This window comes from Canis aureus, chromosome 2, assembly GCF_053574225.1.
Source record: "Canis aureus isolate CA01 chromosome 2, VMU_Caureus_v.1.0, whole genome shotgun sequence".
Taxonomy (NCBI): domain Eukaryota; kingdom Metazoa; phylum Chordata; class Mammalia; order Carnivora; family Canidae; genus Canis; species Canis aureus.
The window spans coordinates 57,889,742-57,913,114 of NC_135612.1; the positions used below are offsets into that span (position 1 = coordinate 57,889,742).

At 50.2% G+C, this 23,373-nt stretch overlaps 1 protein-coding gene across 6 annotated transcripts in view; it reads right to left on the reverse strand.

Moving 5' to 3' along the window:
• ARNT2 (aryl hydrocarbon receptor nuclear translocator 2) overlaps positions 1-23,373 on the reverse strand; it is a 155,780-nt gene that overhangs the window by 48,967 nt on the left and 83,440 nt on the right. For all 6 annotated transcript variants that reach the window (XM_077874286.1, XM_077874295.1, XM_077874275.1 and 3 more), the window contains 3 exons: positions 16,155-16,257; positions 12,267-12,332; positions 11,838-11,923 (listed from right to left, as the gene is read on the reverse strand). In XM_077874286.1, the coding sequence (XP_077730412.1) occupies positions 11,838-11,923; positions 12,267-12,332; positions 16,155-16,257 (255 nt within the window). The remainder of the gene's footprint in view (positions 1-11,837; positions 11,924-12,266; positions 12,333-16,154; positions 16,258-23,373) is intronic.

A 23,373-nucleotide genomic window follows, 5' to 3' on the forward strand; every position in this document is an offset into this window, starting at 1 on the left:
AAGTGGCCATACTGGTTCCAGGAAAGAACACTGTAAAGGGAAAGTGGTCATGGTGGCTGACACCAACAGGAGCAGAAGACAAGTCTTTGGTTGGTTTGATTGTTTATTTTTAAAGGAAGCTCCATGCCCATCATGGGGCTTGAACTCATGACCCTGAGATCAGGAGGCAAGTTCTTAGAAACAGAGTGTCTTGATGGTGATTAAGGGTCCCAGTGCTGGAGTGACCAGAGTCTGGATTCAGGAATCCTGACTCTTACCACGTACTGACAGCAGAACCTCCAGCCTCTCTGTAGTTCAGGAAAAGGGACTCATAAGAGCCATGATCTGTGAAATGGGAATAGCAGTGAGCACTGGGTGAGCACAGTACCCGGCATGCAGAACTCAATACAACCAGTCCTTGCTTTCCCTGCGACCCTGATCCAAAGACGTGGCCTTAGCACTCACCCAAAGACAGGGCCTGTTGCAGTGGCCTAGCTCCGATTGGCAGTAGGTTTCCTCTGTGGGGTCTGGGCTGTGGTTAAGGGCAGGGGACAGATGATGGGGTCAGCAGAGATACACAGCCTTGTGGGGCTTTCGGTGCTCTCTCTGCCACAGAGGAGGGGCTGGCCTGAGGTGATGCTCTCCTTGGCTCTGACATTCTGTGGATCCAAATGCCAGCATGGAGCTCAGCCACATGGTCTGTCAAATTTGACATGCTCTGTGTGCTCCTCCTCAGTGCCACTGAGTATCTAGGGCCACCCTGGGTATTCAGCAGTGTAAGAGACCCAGCTCCTTCCTCAAGGAGCTCACTGACTGGCAGGGGCATGGAGAGCCAGGTCACCATGATTCCATGTGGTTTGTATTAGGATAGGGAGATGAGCACAGGGCTGAGAGGGGGCCATGCAGCCCAGGAGGGACGCCAGGGCTAGGAGGAACAGTGTCAGGAGGGAACTCTTTCTGGCAGGAGCCACAACATTTATCAAAGTGGACCAGGATAATTCTAGCCATTTTAACAGATTTGAGTCATTCCCTGATTTGTTTCATAAACTTACTTTGCCCCCCGTTCAGTTACTTTTCCTTTGGAAACATGCTTTGCTAGCGCCAGGTCGAAATAGATTCTGAGTCAATACACAAATGAAATGTAACTGGAAACCATTATTTGGGATGAAACGTCACATTGGCCAGAAATGTGTGTTCATTTCTCACCCGGGGTTGCGCTAACCGTGTGTAGAGACACTCATGGAAAGTTGGCCTGTTTTTTAGCAATGCTGGGTGGAGTTTGTCCAGGGACTTGTATCTTCACATGTGAATTAAGACATATTTTTGCATTCTGCCAAAGGCAGGGAAGAAAACAACCTCCTTCTGCTGCAACCACTTTGGGCCACTTGTTCACAGCATGCTTCCAGGATACTCTCTGAGGAATACTCATAAGTTTTAGGCAAAAAAATAAAAAAATAAAAAAAATAAATTTCTCTGGCCAAATACATTTGGGAAGCATAGTTTAAACAAAGATAAAGAAGTTTCATCACTTAGACCTTCTCGGAGAATTCAGAATGCTTCTCTAGGAGAGGAAAACAGGACACGAAGTTTCCCACATTATTGACCACAGAATTTGTGTTTCATGGATGTGTCTCTGGGGAGGTGTGAGCTCTGAAGATATTTTGGGAAATGCTGACCTGTAGGTATGTTGCATTTCAGCATTCCTGTTGGTGACTCTGAAGAAATGAATCCCCCACTTTGCAAAGCAGAACTCTGAAGCTCAGAAGAGGAAACCAAGACCATCTGAGAAACAACCTGAATGTCCAGAATTACTGCAGAAACAACCAGAGACTGAGACAACAGCAAGTCTGCATCAGTACCAGAAACCAGGAGTCAGCCGTAAGCAGATGAGCAAGGTGAGATTTGGGGGTATCTGGTTTGGACAAGATGGGATGGAGGAAAGAGCTGACCAAGACATGAGCTCCTGTACCTGATGCTACATGGGGAAGAACCTCCAGTAAGGCCAATCTATGAGCTTCTAGCTGCAGTTGCTTGAGATTAGTGAGGAATGGGGGCAAATCATGAGGGCGAGCCAGGCCAGAAGGCCTACGACTCCCAGAAGTAGCATAGTGGCCAAATGCCACTGCATCCTATCAAGGCCATTTGTGACTTCATCTCCTGCCCCCACCTCTATCCTTGGGTACAGACAAACAACTCTTGGTCAGGTAAAAACAAAGGGAAGCATTCTTCTCCTGATCTCGGCAGGGCGTGACAGATAGCACCAGAACCCACATGGCCAGCAATGGGACCATCCAAAGCCTCAACAATGCACAAGCACATGGTGGCCTCTCTAGGGCAAGCCCCGTGGAATCACAAGCATGAGAGAAAGAGGAGGCTGACTGGAGGCATCATAGCAGGTGCTCCCACTAAAGAAAAAGAGTTTTTTTATTAAAAAAAAAAAAAAAAAAAAAGGAGAGGAAAAACCCCTAAACTCAACAACCCGGCATGACACAAGAGGACATAATATTTACAAAAAAGACACAGGCACAGTTTTAATTTAGCAAGTGTTGAGTTCACATGAAACATACCATTGTGGAGTTAAAAAAAAATTAAATGGAAATCATACGGTGAGGATCCAGACTGAGAAACAGCCCAAAGAATTTGGGAGAAAAGGATAAAGAAACCTATGTAAGGGGCAGGGAGAGTGGACGCGGGAAATTGATATGGCTGCAGGTGTGAGCGAAGCAGGCTGAGCAGCGGCAAGCTGGAAAAATCCAAATGAGCTTCCCCATGGAGAAGAAAGACTTGAGTGTGCAAGCTGCAAGGGCCCACCCAACACCAAGTGAGATGAATGAAAACAGACTTGCCCTGGACGCCATCTGAGCGAAAGTCTTGAATTCCAGGGATAAACTCAAAACAACCTATAGCTCTCACGGTGGGAGAAAGGAGAAGCAGGCTGCCCAGGGAAGAAAAACAAAAGCCTGTCTCAGGCCTCTTTGGAGAGGGAGCCCCATGACCCAGGAGCCTCCAGGGCAGCCACGGGGGAGCCACAGGGAGGATCGCTCAGACAGTCAAGGAATTGTGGATGGCGCACCCACTCACTCTTCTTGCAAGAGACTACAGGCTCCTCCTGCCACTGAGGGAAGATATAACATCACGGAGGGGACACTGTGTAGAGTAAATGAGGTGAGCAATGCAGCCCATGGGGCCAACCAGGGATGGGTGACCACCTTCTTGCAAGATAGATGATGTCAGACAGTGACCACATACCTGAACTCTCTGTTATGGATCTAAAGCCCCAGGTCATCTCCACTCTTAGCACAGGTGAGGGGAGGCAGTCTTGTGGGATCCATAAGTGTGGGGACCCTGGAATTGTCTTGGGTCCAAGTCCCATCAGCCATGCATGCAGCCTGCACCTTGCCTTTCTGGCATCCCATATCCCCTCTCCTTCTGCAAGCACTGCCCCGATTCGACATCACAATTTCTTCCTGGGTGAGTCTCCTCCGGTCCACCAGCCTTTGGGCCCATCCCTGTTCCTCCCACTTTCCTCCAACATGCAGATTGATCTCTAAAAACCTTCAGTGGCCTTCACTGATGCTCCATGGGATGGAGAGCAGCATCCAAACTCCCAGCCTGGCCCATGAGGCCCCGATCCCAGGATTGGCCTCCTGCCCACTCAGCTATCATCCTCTGTGGCCACAGCAAAGTGCACACAGCTGCCAGCACAGCACCCCTCCCACCAGCAGAGAGCAGAGCACTGTGGTGAGAGCATCAGGAAGGCCTAGTCTCGCAGCCAGGCCAGGAGCTGAGCTACTTAATGACACTGTGTGCATCCTCTGGCAGCTCCTCTGTAGGACAGGGTGGTAACAGGCCAATACTTCTTTGGGTTTCTTGCAAAAATGAAATAATGTAATGCAGCACACAGAGGGCTGTTCCTGGAGCCTAGTGCATGGCAGGCACTCGCCAATGGAGCCATGGTCATTACTCAAACCCTGTGCCCTCATCCATGCAGCCCTGTGCTTGCCGAGTATTTTTTCAATTAGGAAATTCCTACATTTTCTTCATGTCTACACTTCTGCGCAGGTGTTACTCTCTCCTTGCCTGTGGGGCTTTCAGTGGGGCTGGCCCCAGCAAGGACGACAGAGGAGCCAAGCTCCACACTCGCAGCAGAAGGGCTCTCCCCTCAGCCTGCTTCCCTCTCTGTACTTTGCCGTGACCTGCGTGCCTACCTGTCTCCCCCACTGGAAAGTGAGTTCCCAGGGTAGGACCTGTGGCAGACTAGCTGCCATAAGGTCTCCAGACTTAGCAAGGTGCCCAGCCCACAGCAGGAGCTGGAAAACCTCCACTGGGGCACCAAAACAGGGGCTTTGCCCTCGCCACGAAGGAGCATCCAGGAGGCTTTGCCAACTGTTGCTCTGCATCTCGGAGCTCAGGTCCCAGCTTTGCTGTCTGACCCAGCATCAGATCCAGGGCCTGAACAGGAGCCCAATCTCTGATGTGCTCATGTACCATGGACAGGTCAGGGTGGCCCAGGGTAAAAGGAAGCAGGGATCCTGCCACCACCTTGTGAGTCGGCAGCCTCAGTTCAGACAAAGTGGCTTTGGGAGATTTTCAAATGAAGGCAAACAAAGACACTGTGTTCAACAAGCAAAGTGCAAGAAGTATGGGGCTTTTGTGGGTGAGCTTGTTGGAGGGCTGAGCAGTTTGGTGAAATAACAGCACTGGCGTGGCCCCTACACATCCTGGCCCAAAACCCCAAGTCACCTCCAGCCTCTGGCATGCTGTGGCCCAGGCTTTCTGATGGTCCAGCAGCAAAGTGAAGAAAAGCACCAACCTCACGGCTGAGAAAGCACACAGGGGTGCCAGCACCAGGGCCCCCTCCTGAGCACATGGGCCCAGACGGAGTGGTCAGATCCGGTCAGGCTCCCCATCCCCTGGGTGGAACCTTGGCTCTCCTACACAGACACACTGCCAGTTCTCCAGACATCTCCCCCACAGATCATTAGGTGATGAAGGTAGCCAGAGGACAGTTCCTGAAGGAGAGGCCTGCGCGAAGTGGCTGCTGGTTCAAAGCTGGATGTCTGTCTGACATGCAAGGTAGCAAGGCAACAACAACCAGGGGTGGGCAAGAAATGACATCTTCTCAGTTTCAGAATTTCCTTTTGACTCTGAATATATCTCATGAGATATAAAGTGCACCCCATTACGTGCAACTTCTTCCTCACCCCTGGATTCTGCTGACCACAGTGTATCTGCCCCATCAGACTGAAGCAGCGCAGGATCTGATGAGGGGGCTGTCCCTGGAACCTCGCTCTTTCTTCCTGCCACACCCCAACACTTCAAACGAAACCCACATAGTGCACGGTGCAGCAAGGCAAACCGGGAAGGCCACCGCGTTACAGACGGGCTCGGAACATGGGATGGCGCCGCAGTGCTCATGTTCCCAGCGTGGTCAGCGGGTCCCAGGCAGAGCTCTTGGGGCACGGCCGGCCAGCATATGCCGCACACGGGTCATCTAAGACCCCTTTCTGGCACCCCCTCTGCTCACCTGTAGAGATTTCCAAGGTCGCCAGTGGATATTCTTAGCAACATTGGTGCTTAGGACTTCCTCCTTTCCAACCATGTCATCGTTTATAATTAAGGAGCTTGGGGCGTGCAGGGACAGCACTCCTCGAGAACATTCACAAGGCTCCATGCAAGCGGAGGGAGAGTCACTGCTCCAGTGCTCTAGTTCCATGACCTTATCCTAGGGTGAGCGTGCCAATGATCTCACTCTGGCCACCTCATTGAGGCCAGATGACTCTCTCTTCCATCTTAAAAGATTTCTGGGAAAGTAGATTGTATCAACGCCTTTGGAAATTCTGGCAAGAAATTATTTCCCACATCTACCCTCTAGGTCAACTATTCTGTCTCTTCCCTCCTTTCCTTCTCTCCTTTCTTCCTTTCATCCATCAATCCATCTGTCCATCTGTCCAGTCTTCAGGAAACATACTATGCACCAGATCTGAGCTAAGCAGTGGGGTGGGCAAATGAATGCAGCCATCACGTGGTCTTGAGAGATCTCCATGGGACGCACACACAGCATCATATGTGCTAAGAATGTAGTTATCGACCAAGGAACAGCATATTATCAGCCACAGAACAAGGCGGCATAAGCTAAGTATCCTGGGTCAGATGCTTAACTGATTTGAGCCATCCAGGCACCCTCAGACTGATTTCTTTAAAACATCATTTTCTCTGATTACAAAACTCACGTAAAAACTGGGCAAAGGCAGGAGTGAAGAGAGAAGAGAAAAGTAGCAATACTCTGCTCCTCAGGAATAACAATGGCTAACACTGTATGTACAGTTTAAAAATGTACAGATACATTCCTCACTTATAAGAAAAATAAACTTGGGGTCATGATGTTTACGTTGTATAGCCTGCTATTCTCTTTCACCTCTTAGCACTTTGCTTCATTCTTTTTTTTAATATGCTGATGCTTTTATTTCTATAGGATAAATTCAAAGTAGTGATGTTGAATAGTCAACAGGTGTGCACATACTAATTGTTAGCACAGGGAGCTATATAGTTTTTTCCAAAAGATTGTAGCAATTCCTGTTCCCATCAGCCCATGCTCTTCCAATCTCCATCAGAATCGGTCTTTTATAATTTATCACTCTTTTACAATTTTTGCATCTCCAGGGGGTGAAAATGGCATCTCATTTCTGTTATCATTTGCATTACTCTTACTGCTAGAGGGTTGAGCACTTTTTCTTCTACTTACTGTCCATCTGTATTTTATGAGACATTTATTGAATCTCACTTTGCTTCATGCTTAAGTGTCCTTTGAAAGCACGCCGAGTTTGTGGTCATCCACTATCGCATCAAATAGATACTCCATGCTATTTTTAACCAATTCTGTCACTGAAATTTAGACTAATTTAGTGATCTCACAATTATTAGGAATGTTTATTTTTTAAAATATTTTATTTATTTATTCAAGAGAGACACACAGAGAGAGGCAGAGACACAGGCGGAGGGAGAAGCAGGCTCCCTTCAGGGAGCTTGATGCAGGACTCAATCCCAGGACCCTGGGATCAAGACCTGAGCCAAAGGCAGACACTCAACCACTGAGCCACTCAGGCATCCCTATAAATAATGTTTAAATGTGTAACACATACACATCTTTGATCAATTCCCTAAAATAAATTCCTAGAAGTGCAACTCCTGCATGTTGGGGAACGCACATTTTAAAGCATTTGGTAATATTGCCAAACTAATCCATAGAAGGTCTGTACTGCCTTGTAATATTCCCACTAGCAGTGCATCAAAGTGTCCACTTTTCTGAACCTTACCAACACTGTGTATTTTGTCTTGGTTACTTTCTGCCACTTGATAGGTAAGAGGAGACAGTATCAAATTATTTTAATTTGCAGTTCTAACAGGGAACTAAACTTCTCCCATCTGCTAAGTGTGTATATGTATTTATATTTATACATGTTTTTAATCCCCTGTTCATATCCTTTGCTCATTTCTCCCTACTGAGCTAAAATCTGCCTTTTGGTAACTTTCCTCTTTTGGTCCAAATTGTGCCTTCTGGACCTATCCTAAGTAAGATTAATTCCTCCTTCATATAACACCCCCTCAAATACTTCAAGACAGAAATCATGTCTTGCTTTCTCCAATATAAACACCCCCAGCTCCTTCAATCCTTTCTCACATGGCACAGTTACAAGGGCAGTCACTGAAGACTTCATGCCGCAGTGCTACTGCCCCAATACCCTGTCCACACAAACGCTCATGAGGCCAGACCTCATGTGACTCCAGGAAAGCCTGCTGGGGTCACCTGGGCAGGTGGGTGTGATCACCGCCCTGCATCTTGGGCCTCAGACTCCTCTCTTCTGCTCGTCCTCAAGGATCCTCTGAGTTAGACTCATGATGATCATGCATTTCTCATGATATTGTAGGCCTGGAGCCCAAATAAAGCGGTCAGAAGGAGAGTACTTGAGGCCATAAATAGGGTGAGGAATTTGCCTGGTATAAGAAGAATGATTAATGAATTCAGAAAAGGAACACATTAAGAATGAGATGGGCCCTTGGAATGGGGGTCCCAAGAGCTGGATTTGGTGGTACTGACCCACCCTGAGATGAGTGTCCTTCAGGAAGCTCTCCTAACCCGGGCGCCCACCCTTGGTCCCCAGGGCCGGCTGCCTTACCACATTCTCTTGTGGTCATCTGTGTACGTGCTAGGCCCCCAGCCACACGTCTCTATACTCCCTGAGAGACAGGCCTATGTCTGGCACTGGAGAATCTAGCTCAGCAATGGGCACACATCACACCATCATAAGTGCTCCGTGAGCTGAGCTGCTGCAGGAAGTCTCTCCAGGCTGTCCACACCTTTTCTCATTTGCCTTTCATCGAACAACCTTCCAATACGAACCTGTTCTCACAAGGACCTCAGAATCTCACAGGTTCCCTGGACAACAGACATGAGCATCCACGTCAGAGACAAGGTAACCCCATGGTATTACTGGATTGCACCTGGTGGAGACTTCAGCTTCTGAGGACTCATCCACATTCACTGGGGCTGACCAATTCCAGAGCAGGGCTGTTTCTACATCTACATTGCTGAAGTTCACTCTCTGACCACTGTGAAGCAGTGGTGCTTTATGAGTTCCTGTCTTGAGTGTAGCTGGGGGCCTTCAGACAAGCAACACCACAATTTTGTGCATTATGGTTTAAGTAGAAAAAAATATATATAAATGAAAAAATACATAAATTAAAAAATATACATACACATATGTATATATGTCAAGCTGAATATACGCATATATACAGCCAACGTAAACCCAGCCAGCTCCCATAAACATTAAATTAAACTTCACAATATGACTTATTTACCTCGGCTACTATTACCTGACATGTCACATCTGGATTTCAACACAGATTTACAAGGAATGCTAAAAGGCAAGAAAACACACAGCCTGGGGAGACAAAGTAAGCCTCATATCCAGACTTAGATATGACACAGACCTTGAAATTACTAGACAGGGAATTTAAAATAACTATAATGAATACGTTAAGAATTCTAATGGGAGAACAGACAATAGCAAAAACAGATGGGTAATGCAAGTAGAGGGACAGAAACAACAGGAGGAAAGCAGAAGGAAATGCTAGAAATAACAAACACTGTAGAAATGAGGACTGCCTTTGATACATTCATCAGTAGACTGGATAGTGCCAAGGAAAGAAGCAGTGAGCCTGAAGACATGTCGATTGAAACCCCCAAAACCAAAATACAAAGAGAAAAAAAGATTGCAAAAATCCAGAACACAATACCCCCAACTCATAGTACAATTTCAAATGATATAGCACATGTGTAATACCAACACCAAAAGGAGAAAAAAGAAAAGAGAACCAACGGGATATGTGAAAAACAATGTCCAAGAATTTTTCAAAATGAATGACATCAAACCACAGACACAGGAAGCTCAGACATGACCAAGCAGTATAAATAACCAAAAAGCAAAACAAAATGAAGTACTGAGGTTTTCTGCAGAAACCCAAAGAGAAAGGAAAAAATCTTGAAAGAAGCCAGAAGCCAGAAAACAAAAAAACAAAAAAAACAACAACAAAAAAAAGCCCCACACCATCTGTAAAAACACAAGGATAAGAGAGTTATGTGGACTTCTCATCAGAAACCATGAAAACAAGAAGAGAGAATATTTGTTTATTTATTTATAAATTCATTCACTCACTCAGTCATTCATTCAGTAGGCTCTACACCCAGCATGGAGCCCAATGTGGGGCTCAATCTCATGACCATGAGATCCAGACCTGAGTCAAGATCAAGAGTCAGACCCTTAACAGATTGAGACAGCCAGGAGTCCCAAGATGAGAGAATATTTAAAGTGTTGGAGGAAAATAAGCACTAACCTAAAATCCTATATTCAGTAAAATTATCCTTCAAGACCGAAGGAGAAATAATGACCTTCTGTGAAAAATAAAAATAGAAAGAATTCATCACCAGCAGAGCTGTCCTGTAAGAAATGTTAAAAGAGGTTCTTCAGGAAGAAGGAAACGATGTGGGTTAGAAACACGTATCTGGGGCAGCCTGGGTGGTTCAGCGGTTTGGCGCTGCCTTCAGCCCAGAGTCTGATCCTGGAGACCCAGGATCGAGTCCCACGTCGGGCTCCCTGCTGGAGCCTGCTTCTCCCTCTGCCTGTGTCTCTGCCTCTCTTTATCTCTCTCTCTCTCTCTCTGTCTCTCTGTCTCTCATGAATAAACAGATTAAAAAAAAAAACCCACGGATCTGCATGAAGGAAAGAGTGTCAGAGAAAGAATAAATTAAGGTATGATGAACTTTTTAATTTTTATTACTCTTAATTAAGCTAATGTGTTTCTGTTTGTTCCAAGTAATAATAATAACAACAATGTGCAGGTTGATTAGATAAATGAACTGTAGGGGATCAGAACTCCGGGAGGTAGAAGGAGGAGGAAGAAAAGCCGAGTGACAGAGTCCTTGCATTACCCATGAAGTGGTACAATATTACTTGAAAGTAGATTTACATTAGTTGTAAATGTGTATTTCGAACTTAAGGCAAATAATAAGGATAGATTTTTAAAAAGATTTTATTTATTTATTTTGGGAGAGAGCAGGGGGAAAGGCAGAGGGAGAGAGAATCTCAAGCAGACTCCTCATTGAGTGCAGAATCCAAAAAGGGCTCGATCCCACAACACTGAGATCATGATCTAAGTCAAAATCAAAGTCAGACACTCAACTGATTGAGTCACCCAGGTTTTCCAGTAAAGATATATCTAAAGAAATATAATTGATATGCTAAGTCAAGAGAGAATATGAAATCCCATAAAATGTTCAATGAAAACTAGAGAAGGCAGAGAGGAGGAGAAGAAAAGAAGGAACAAATACAATGAATAGAAAAACATGCTAGGCATTATTCAAACTGTGTCAATAATCACATTAAATGTTAATGGTCTAAATATACCAATTAAAAGGCAAATTGTCAGAGTGGGTAAAAGCACTAGACCAACGACGTGTTGTCTACAAGGAACTCACATGCCACCATCAAGTGTACAATTCTGTGGTTTTTTGATGGTAGAGTGGTGCAACCATCGCCCCTATCTGATTTCAGAATACCTGTGTCACCTTGAAAAGAAACACCGTACCCATGACCGTCATTCCCCAGCACCCGGACACCACAAGTCTACTTTCTGTCTAGAAGGATTTGCCTTGTCTGGATATTGCACAGAAATGAAATCAGGCCACATGCTGCCTGCGTGGCTTCTTCCACTTAGCATGATGTTTTCCAGGCTCCCCAATATGGCAACATGGATCAATCCTTTGCTTCCTTGATTGGCTATATAACATTTTATTGTATGGATACTCTACTTTTTATCTATCTGTTCATCAGCTGATGCACACATTCAAGTTGCTTCCACTTTATGGCCACAAACTCGGTTATGAACATTTACATGCACGTTTCTTTGCTCTGGGCCCCACTGAGTGCACCCAGGAGTGGGAGTCCTCCATCATATGGCAGCTCTATATCTATCATGGTGAGGACCATCCATCTGGATCCCTCATCAGGGTCAGAAGTACCATGTGAACTACCACCTGGGCTTCACATTGGGCTCCAGGGAACAGACCACAGAAACGGCTGAGGCTCCCACCATCCCTGCAGGATTGCTCTTTTCAAAAACTTCCACTTCAAGAAGTAGGATTTTTTCCAATTATGAAGATGGTTACATTCTAACCACGAAGAAAAATAACAGTATCTTTCTGCCTCTTTCCATGGGAATAGATCCCTAGCAGGAAAGCAGGGTAAGTGATGAAGAGCATTTGACTCCCTTGGGATGAGTATGTGGCTTCTGCTTACCTGCTGGGGGCCAGGCCTTGATGTACCCCGTGCAGTGCACCACAGCATACTGGGCCTCCCCTTCTTTCACGGGACCAAGACCATTCCTAAACAAAGAGCATGTGTGAGATGGCTTCTAGCACCTGACAGGGAGGTAAGGCCGCCGATGGCTCCCCTGGGATCTGAGCTACTGGGGTCACACTTACCTTGTGGTTTTGAACACTGCCTTCCACCACCCTGCTTTCCGTCCTGCTAAGCAGCATTCATCTCCCTTCCCTCCCAGTCCACGCAGCCCTAGTCCCAACGCAGCCCTGATGTGACCCAGATGTGCACACTGCACACCCCTCCCTGTGCTCAGCCCCTCTTCAGAGCCTGCCACCCCATAGAGCTCAGCGCATTTGGGCTTTCTACCAGTATGGCCCCAAACACATGTCAGAAAAGCCTACTGACCTGAACCTTTTCCTCATGGTGGTGATTCGGTTGAGAGGGAGGTGATCCAAAGGAGCATTTCCACACCTACGATTTGATAAATAATTAGAGTGAGTAGAGACTCTAGCATGTTTGCTACAGCCAGATAGGTGGGTCTTATCTGACCCTCACACACCAACCCAGGTGACCCAACAGCCAGGTCCCTTCCAAAGGGCAGGCTCGGCCTTGCACTCCTTGAGCTGGGTTGTCACTGAAGACCAGGCCAGTGTGACCCACTTGGCAGAGCACGGGGCCCAGCCTGGAGGCTAGAGACACAGGAAGACTCTAGGGGATTGTGGGCATGCACCATGCTACAGATACATGTCTGTGTCACGGGGTGGCTTTCGGGAAAGCAGCGAGGTGCGTGATGACAGCAGTAGTGTCTCTTCGGGCCTCAGCAGAGACAGCAACTCCAAACACATGGTGCCCGCTGGTAAAAAGGAACATCCTCTTGGCTCCGGCCTCAGGCTTGGGAACCCTCCCTCCCGGAGGGGATAACATGACCCCTATGGGCCCTGATAGCCAAGGGCAGAGTGGGGACAGAGAGGGACAGCCTTTCCGAGGGTCCTTCCCAGGGAACCAGGGGATGCGAGGCATCCCATTGCCTGCTCTGGGGGGACCTTTCCAGCCTCTCTTCTCTGTGGCGTCTCAGGCTCTGAACAGGTGCACAGTGGCCAGGAGTCGATTGCTGCTGGGTCCACCCAGTCGTACGTGGGCAACCAGTTCCCAACTCCATGACAGGTGCTACTCTGCATGTCTTCATACTCAACGTGGCCAAGAAAAGAGTCCACCTGTCCTCTGAGACCTGGTGCAGCTGCCAGCGCATGCCTGTCCCCCGGGAGGGTTGACACAGGACCCCACTGCCTGGGCGAGCTGGAGTGGCCCTCGGTGTCTTCCTCACACTAACCCACTTTATTGGGAGGACAAAGTCCTGTGCTCAGTAGATGGCAGCACTGCCACCTCACAGGTGAATCCAGGTAGTGTGGACTTGGTTGTGCAAAAACCCAGTGGGAGCATGCCCCCCAGGGCGTGCCAGGGCAGGGAGGGGGCGGCCTGAGCTGTGTGACAGGGCAGTGCTCACAGCGTGGAGACTGCTGTGGAAGTGGGCACCAGGATGCTCCCAGGGAGGGTGTTCACAGGGCCTGCCTGGGGCTGTAACTCAGAGTTGCCGTGGCTGGCAATGTCCGGGGAACCATGCCGGGCGGGTGTGTGCTCCTGACCCGGGCACCAGGCACCCATGGGCCACACCACGTTAACCAATGGGGTTTTGTCTCTAGGTGGACACCAGCACAAGGGAATCCTGCTGCCCCGCGTGCCAATCTGTCCGCATACGCTAGTGCAAAGTTGGATGTAGCCTCATGTATTTTGTCACCTGAAGGCCATCTTGTGACCTGAGGCAGGTGGAAGAGGGAGTCCTGTCCCTGTCTCCTGGAAGAAGGGCCAGCTCTGGCTCTGAGGAGAGGACACCCACCCCTGACTCAAACTGCCCACTGGCCCCAGGGCCCAGTGTGAGGGTACAGAGTAGGTCTCCTCTCAACACGGGCAGCCCTTGTAAGTCACAGGGGCAGCAGCAAATGGGGAGAGTGGCCTTGTGGGAGGCTCCCCTGAGCCAGCCCGAGACCCTCAAGCAGCTCGGCAGGAAGGGGGAGGAGCTCAGGGACACCATCAAGCTCGGCGTGGGTCCCAAGGACTTTTCAGGAGAGGTGCTCAAGGAGGGCTTGGCAGACGCTGTGCGGGGCAGCGGGGAGAGGCTGAGGTGCTGGGGGAGAAGGGGAGGCCCACCTGGCTCCCCTGCCGGGGGCTCTAGCTCTGGCTGGTCCTGCCTCTGCGGCCGGCACGGCCCAGCCCTCTCATCTGGGACTCATCAGGAGCCTCTGCGGTGATCACGTCTTCCTCCCAGAAATGTCCTGCACCCCCTCGTTCTCTGCCACATGCCTGCAGCCCCTCCTCGCCTCCCTGCCGCAGGCCTGGCCTGGGGCTCAGACGCCTGGCCTCCCCCCAGAGGCATCTACAGGAGGCTAGCCCTACCTTTCTAATGAAATCTAAGCACTTTTTTTTTTTTTTTTTTTAACCGCAGTCACTATTAGCCTATTTCTCGCCTGGCTTATTACTACGGATGGCCTCCTCACTTCCACCCTGTTCTTTCTCGGGAGGTTTATTCTCCACACGCATGCAGAGTGAAATTTTTATTTTTATTTTTATTTATTTATTTATTTATTTTTTTTTTTAAACATTTTTATTTATTTATGATAGTCACAGAGAGATAGAGGCAGAGACATAGGCAGAGGGAGAAGCAGGCTCCATGCACCGAGAGCCCGATGTGGGATTCGATCCCGGGTCTCCAGGATCGCGCCCTGGGGCAAAGGCAGGCGCCAAACCGCTGCGCCACCCAGGGATCCCCAGAGTGAAATTTTTAAATGTAATTCAGGACATGTCACTCTTATGATAAAACTCCAACAGCCTCCCATCTCATTCAGAGTAAAAGTCAAAGGCTAGTAAGTAACCTGACATCCTGACCTTCCTGAGGACCATTCCCTCCTCCCCCACCCATTCACTCTGCTCCTGGGAGAGAGCCTTATTGTTCCTTGAGCATGACAAGACATCCCTACCTCAGGGCCTTTGCGCTTGCTGTTCTGTCTACTTGGTGTTTTCTTTCCGCAGATATTCCCAGATGTCCCCACTCAAAACGTCACTTTATCAATGAATCCTCCCCTAACCAACCTATAAACTAACACATAAATCAACAACTCCTACTACTTCCTTTTTCTTAAATTTTTTTAAAGATTTAAAAAAAATTTATTTATTCATGAGTGACACACAGAGAAAGGCAGAGACATAGGCAGAGGGAGAAGCAGGCTCCCTGCCAGGAGCCCGATGTGAGACTCGATCCCAGGACCCCGGGATCACGCCCTGAGCTGAAGGCAGATGCTCAACCACTGAGCCAACCAGGTGAGCCCCTAAGTTTTATTTTCCTCAACAGCTACCATCTGGCGTTCCCTGTATCTACTTGGTACTTTTGTCTATGGTGTGTCTCCTGTTCTCAAGTGATGCTCTACACACTCAGGGATTTGCTTTATTCAGTGCTGAGCCTGGCACTTTGAAAACCACAGGCACCAGCAGGCCCTCAGTATAAATGTGTTGAGTAACTGAATGAATGAGAACCATCGCCTCATTTTACAGCCTCTGAAACTGCACACACCAGGCAGACGGGCCTGTCAGGCACCTCCCACCGCCCCCCTCCCTACAGGACCTCGGGAAACAGGGAGGTCTCGACTGAAGTCTCAAAATCCTTGTTCCTTCTTCTTCAGGGATAGAACCTTCTCTACCCCTGAGCACAGTCATTTGGCATGTCCTCAGCAGCCACGTGCTAACCACACTCCACTGCAGGTCACGGGAGGCCCAGGAAGAAAAACCCAAAGCCCCTATCCTTGGGCAGCCAGCACCTGCTCACAGAGCCATTACACACCCGGAACAACAATCAACAATACTGGAATTAAACACCAATTCTGATGTACGATTTGGTGCAGGAGACACAAGAGAAGGTATTGAAATCCACAGATCTTATGTGAAACATACTGAGAAATACGGAGCCTGGACAGGATTGAAGAATTGGTAGAAAGTTGGGACCTAGAGGGTAGGGGAGCCTCCCCAGGAGTGAGCAGAGACCGGCAGGACATCAGACAGGGTAGGAGGGGAGCGAGCAGGATGAGGGCCCTCCCAGGCAGACCACAGAGAGCACCAGCTCCCAAGCTGTGGCCAGGATCTGATGGGTGGCATTGGCAGGGTCTGGGAAGGCTCCCAGGAAGGCACCTGCTGGCGGAACAGAAGGAGTGGACCACCCCGAGCCACAGCCCCCCGTCAGCCACAAACCTCATCCTGCAGATGAAGGACCTCCTCGAGCCCATGCACATCCTCATGGAAGACTGCTGACCCTCCTTCTTCACCGTCCCCGTCTTCAGGTCCAGGATCCGGCCTAGGAGAGAGAGGGACACATGTGTAAGCCTCTGCCTTCGGTGGGGGCATGGGAGTGCGAGGGGAGAGCCTTCTTCAAACGCTCTGCAAATGAGGACAAACAGGGCTGCTCAGATTGTTTCCCAGATCCCCAGCATTCTCTGTCCAGAAACATGTACAGTCACAAAACCCACACAATCCTAAATGCCTCGTCTTCTTCAGAGGCCCATCTCTACCTGCTGTCCCTGCTCTGTCGGATGCCACCACCTGGAGTCATTCTAACTTGGATTCTTTCTCCCCATCATTTCACGGAGACAGCATTCTCCAAAGTCACCAGCAACTTCCTTGCTACAAATCCCAACCCCCACTCCCCTGGTCTCCACTCCTCCTTCCTCCTTTCATCCTCCAGAGACCCCAGCTGGGCCATCGGCTGTCCTGCCACCATGCGCCCCTAACCAACTTTGCCCACCCTGGTGATGACCACCTCTGGACATTAATCATCCTGTGCCTATGGCTCCAGCACAGGCCCCTCCACCCCCTCGAGCACCAGCCCCTCCACCCTCTCCAGCACTAACCCCTCTATCCCCTCCAGCACTAGCCCCCAATATCCCCCCCCAGCACCTGTCCCTCCACCCCTTTCAGCACTGGCCCCTCCACCCCCTCCAGCACCTGTGCCTCCATCCCCTCCAGCACTAGGCCCTCTATCCCTTCCAGCACCTGTCCCTCCATCCCCTCCAGCAATGACCCCCTCCATCCCCTCTAGCACTGGACCCTCCATCCTCTCCATCCCTGTCCAAGACCACCAGTACAAGTACTACCACTCCTCCCCGACATCAGCAAATGTGCCATCAATGTGGAAATGAAGGTCAGAATTCCAGATGCCACATGGGAGTCCCTCCCCTCTGTCATCCCTGTATCCCCACCTGTGTCTCCACCTCCTCTGCTCACCTGCCATCCTTCCACTGAGACTCACTGGCTCCCAGTGTTCCCTCTGTCCCTGTACCTCCCTTATGGCCGCCGGCTGTGTAGATAGCACATGTCTGGGGGCCCACCTGGGCTGGAAAGGCAGCACTTCCGGAGGGTCCTCAGAGAGTACTCTAGAACATGGCCCTGCCCACCCCTCCACCCTGGTTCTGCCACACATCCCGTTACCCTGCCCAAGAAAAGGGTCATGAGAGCCACCTATGTAACCTTACATGGTCTAGGAGACACGTTTTTCAAAAAGTTATAACAAAAAAGGTGAATTGCTTTCAATAATGTATCTGAAACGTCACCATTCCAACATGTAAAACGTCAGCAGCATGTTTTGCATTCTTTCTCTCCTGCGCCTCTTTGACACTCGTGTGTCTTTGGCACACAGGGTGAACCTCCGTTCCAATGAGACCGGTGCTGGGTGCTCAGTGAGCTGGGCAAGCAGTGGCCTCCAGGCAGGGTGACGCAGCTCTGCACACAGCCCACCACGTCCGTGTCTCCAAGGGCGACACATTTGCAGACATGCGCCTTCCGCCACAAGTCCACACTCTGCTCCATGTGCACTACCATCCTGACATCACAACCCCGGGAAGCCTTCTCGGGCCATCTCACGTGGAGCTCTCTCCCCCTTTCTATCCCACTCATCCATGGCCTCACTCAATATTTATCTAGTGTTTTTGCAGAGCTGGCCTCTTGTGAAGCTCTGCAGATGCAAACATGAACAAGGTATCCTCATGGCTAGTGGAGGAGATACATCTGTAACACCTGCCACACTATACTCGCATGCCCTTGACCTTGACCTTGAGCTCCGTTCCTTACAGCAAGGCACCAAGTGGAAACAGCCAACGGTGCCTGGTGCAGTGCACACGCTGGCTAAACTGGACTGTTTGCACCCATCCGTGGAAGGACTTTGCAGCAACAATGGCATTAAGTGATGTGCTAGTATGAATTGTTTACTTCTATTCCTGTTCCTATGACAAAACGTTTACAGACTGATGCCCATCCATCACGCACCTTGTTCCCACTGCACAAGAATGCTGCATCCCCTCCCTACCGTGGGTGCACCAGACGCTTCCCACCCGGCCCCTTCCCACGGCTACTCTGCCCAGTGTTCAAACGCCATCAGATCATGGTCACTGGTTGGTTGGGGAGCAGAGAAAAACCCTTTACGATGCTGAGACCCCATCCTCTTGCTCCCTGGGCTCTGTCCCTGCTCATCTCCACACCTGTCCTGAAGCCTCAGCTCCCCGCCCCACAGGGTGCTCCAGTCAAGGCCACCAGGGCCCCATTTGTGGCCAAACTCAACAGATACTAACCAGTCCCTCTCGACTTGGTCCCTGCCCTCACCTGTCCCTCCTTCTCAGACCCTTCTCACCCTGGATACCACTCTCTCCTGCCTCCCCTTTGCTGGTTCTCAGCCCTGTGGCAGCTCCTCCTCCCGGTCCTCCCCTGGTGGTGGCACTCAGGGGCCGGTGCCCTTCTGTCCCACACTCCCCCAGACCCTCAGGGGTTCTCAGTTCCACCACCTTCGGAGCTGCTGACAACACCAAGACAGCACCTCCAGCAGGATCTCTCTCAGAAGCTCCTGTGTTATCTACCTGTTTGGGCATCTCAGATACCTCACGTTTGTGGGTCCAGAACCAAACCCGCTGTCCTGTCCATAGCACCTAGAGCCACCCTTCCTCCCCCGTCCCTGTCCGGGTCACCAGCTCTGCGCTCCTCCACGGCTCGAGCCAGAAATCTAGAGCCAGGAGCAAGGACCGACCTCACTTCCAACCCTGCTGCTTCACTTACTGTGTGACCCTGGGCAACTGACCTGACGTGTCTGTGCCTCTGCTTCTTCATCCATAAAATGAGGGGAATGCTAGCACCTCCCTCAGATGGTTGTCGGGAGGAGTAAACGGGCTAATGTGATAGAACAGCGAACACCGTGTGGCTCGTAGAAAGTGCTCTATAAACACTTCTTAAATAAAGAATATGAAAAACCCGCTCCGCCTCTGATGAGTCACAAACCTTCTATCGCTTCTGCTTCCCGCATGCCTCTGGCCTGTGCCCTTCCTGCAGCGGCATCGCCAGTACCTGAGCCTGGTGCTGCTCCCTGCACCCCTGCGCAGGCAGCTGTCCTGCCTGGGCCTCGCCCCCGCCGCCCACCCTCTGCATCCCACAAAGTCTCCACTGAAAACACAGTGTGGCCACGGCCCTGTCACTCATGTGATCTGGACACTCAGCTTTGCTCGTCCGTGTTTTGCTTTGTTTTTTCTTTTTCTGCAAAACGGAGGGGTCAGATCTCCCATTTGGGATTACCATGATGCCCTGCAGTTTGTACACGTGAGGAACGCAGTGAGGGTGAGGTTCTTGGCAGACTCCAAACAAACGATCGTGTCACACTCCTTGAAAACCTTTCATGCTCCCCACTACTAATTCACAATAAACTCCAACTCCTGCAGCCCACTGTGAAGAGCCCCCCAGATCTGGCCTCTGCTCACCTCTTGGGCTGCACCTGTCCCCCACCCCTGCTTGCTCCTCATCCCCCAGCCCTGCTCCAATCCCACGAGCTCAGAGCAAGTCGCTGTCCCATCCCCGTCCCTGTGTATCACTCTGTTTCCTGAGGCTCTGGGCCTCCTTCCCTTTGCCTGCCTATTTCATCCTTATTGTCACAAGTTAGCCTTGTATTTATTAAATCCTCCAATATGTTGGCCACCACTGAAACCATGGAGTGAAACGGGCAGAGGCCATGATACTCCAGCAGGTGGACAGACAACAAGAACCAAAGAACAGAATGGGAAGGTGGGGAGGGAGGGGGGACTTGGTCAGGTGGGGATAAATGCTATAAACAGAAATAAAGCAGCAGAAAAGTAAACATGCGATGAATAGTTGAATGGGTTTCTATCACTTGAAATCTAAAGGGCCTTGAAGAAGGCCTCCCTGAAGGTGTGGTCTAGGTACTCCAGCAGGGAGGAGGGAGGTGAGTGTGCTCTGGGCAGGGCGGTCACCTCCCGTCCTACCCACTCCGGCACCAGGGGGGCTCTGTCTCCATGTGTTGGAGCTGGAGCCTCATAGGCTGTCCTCCCCTGGCACCCACAGCAGCGGCAGGGAGGCTGCACTCAGGAGGCCAGCGGTCACGGAGGTGCCCACTGCTGTCCCGACATCCTCAGGCATGATCCATCTACCCAGGCCCCCACCACTAAGAGGGAGGCCCCGGGTGGCTGGCGGGTCTATGCTGGCTATACCTCCAGGGTGGACACCTGTCTGTCTCACACACAGACGGCTTCTTCTTGTGGCTGTTTCATTGCAAATTGTCACTTGCTTTATCATCTACCAAATGGCAAATGGTTTCAGCTGTGAAGCAGGCCAGCAGGAGAGTCTGTCAAATTCCAAAGTGTGCTCTGAAAATAAATCACAGCTGCGTAACACATGAGCCGTGGAATACGAGGAAATGAGAAAACACATTTCCATGATCTGCTGTCAGGACCCCAGAGACAGCCGCTCCCACGTTTACTTGTCTGTGAGCCTCTCTGGCTTTCTCGGGCACAGAAAGCCCCCTCAAAGCAGTGGAGATGTATGGAGGCAAGCGGCTACCCCCACCACTGGGCAGTGAGTCCCAGGGAAGGGGATTAGGGGTCACTGTGTGTCCCACTGGCAACTGGGTGTCAGGCTTACTTGCAAACGGGGCTCCCCCATAGGCAGGGAACATGGAGATGGGGCTGCTATGCATACCACCTCGCCCCTCGCCCCTCACCCCCCCCCCCCCCCCCGTCTTCTCTCCTGGCCACAGAAACCTCAGGTCAGCTTCAACCCATGGGTCTGAATGCCCAGCTTGGGTCCCAGTGGGTCCCTCGAAGCACAAGGCAGCCTCCTTCCAGAGCTCAACCTCACCCAGAGGACTTGCTGCAGCGCTGTCCCGGGTGCCCCACACCCCAGCCTGCTCCCCTTGGCGGGGGCTGAACTCCCAGCCATGCAGCCAGCTCTCACCTGTGCACTCCTCAACCATGCCCCATGCCCCCTGCTCCCCTCCTGCCCTCCCTCCAACCATGCCCCATGCCCCCTGCTCCCCTCCTGCCCTCCCTCCTCAGGGATGGGCACGCTCTGCAATGCCCATCCTGCACCAAACTCACTCCTACACCCTCGGCTTGGGAAGTTCCCTGAACCCCAAGCTGGCCAGCCAACCTGACCAACTGCTTGCCCTGCAGCACCTCTTCAAGAGAAGGGGTGGACCCTCCCACAGCCCACATGCCAAGTGGTCAGAGGCGGCTGTGCCTCTTCCTCAGTCCCCAGAGCCCATCCACACTCTGTCATTAACCCACAGCTCCTTCAAAACTCACGAGTCCACCTGGCGCACCTGCTATGTCTCTGTCTCCCTACCTCCCATCTCCTGCTCTGTGACTCTGGCTTGTCACTCCTCTCTCTCTCTTCACCTCCAGACCTGCCATCATTGACTTGGTCCCAGCACCCACGTAGAAGACCCCTCAACACCCCCACTCAGCACCTGCCCTCCTCCCCATGGCAGCCACCTCTCCCACCATGATGTTCTGGAACTTGAGGCATCTACAATGGTTCCATCCGAAGTTTTACATTCAAACATGTGTGCAGTCCTCCCACTCTGGTCCTCTGCTTCAGCAAGAGGCCAGCGTCCAAACCCTCAACACCTATCAGTTTCCCTCCAGGTGTAGATCCAACCTCAGAGCAAGCAGGGCCCTTGGACACCATGGCCAGCTCTGGCCAAGAGGCCCCAGGAATCTTCCCATATAACCAGCAGCTGTGGGAAGATATTTTTCTGGATTTGATGCACAAATCCAGAGAAGGGCATAGCCCAATCCTGAAGTATCCTATTCCAGAATGAAGAGGCAGCAAGAATCAGAGGCACAGCCCCTGCCTGACCAGGTTGTGGGGGGATGAGCAAGTCACTCCATGTTCCCTCAACTGGGAGATGTGACCAACATGTCTGCTCAGAAGGTTATATGGAGCTCTGATGACTTATGTGTAGAAGCTCAATCAACCCCCTTTAAGAATGAGATACAAGCAGCAATAGAAGTCTAGGCAGCAACTCTGTGAGCCCCCAGATGACAGTGTCCTGGACTGGAATGTCACAGGTCAGGAAGGCTGCCCTAAAGTCAGCCCAGCCCTGGTCTCCAGACTTATCAAGGAAGAGGGCATTTTAGAAGGTTCTAGAATACTGCACAGAACACTATCTTGGGCTAAAAGGGTGAAGAACTACTTATTTTCCCCTCAGAGTGCTTTTAGTCTAAAACTAAAGTGGTCTTTTGGAAAAATAAAATACACACACACACACACAGAAAAAATCCCAGATAATCTTCCTGTCTGGGAAAAAACACTATTAACATTTGGGCATGTTTCCGGAAAATCTTTTTCTATGCATGCTTGCTCTTTCTTTTAATTAATTGAGGTGCTACAGTATGTATTTTTTCATCTTACGTCACAACATCACAAAAATTTAACTATAAACATTACTTGAAAGTCTCTGTAATAGCATTTTGCATAAACGATTTACTGTTGAATATGAAGGTAGTCCCAGTTTTCTACATGGCAAACAATGCTGTGGTAAGTAACTGGCTGGAAAAAATGATATGCCAACCATCTTAGGATAGAATCCTAAACATGGAATTACTGCATCACATGAGGATAGGCTGTCAACAGCAACACCTGGTCCCTCCAAGCCCTGCATGAACTCACAGGGAACCCTGGGCCGAAGTCTGTGTTTCCACTCCATGACCCCACAAGAATTATGACACATCTCAAGGTTCTCAACAATCATTTTTCTAAGTCGAAAGCATGAAATGCTTTAGAACAGGAGTTGGGAGACTGTGACATCTGACCCCCCCCCCCCCCCACCTGGCTCACTCCCTGTTACTTAAATATTTATTGGGACCCAGCCACAGACTTTCACTGATTTATTATCTCCGGCTTTCGTGCTACAATGGTAGGGCTGAGTGGTCACGAAAGGATCTATATGACTCACAAAAGCCAAACATCTCAACTACCTGGCCCTTGACAAAAAACATTTGCTGACTCCTACTTTAGAAGAATGCTCACAGATTCCGCTGGGCCTTCTGTCATTGTTTTCAGGAAGCTGATTTTTAAGTATTATTTAGATCAGCAGTACTTAAAAAAAAAGAAGAATCAGAAGTTTGTCTTGGATAAGATCACA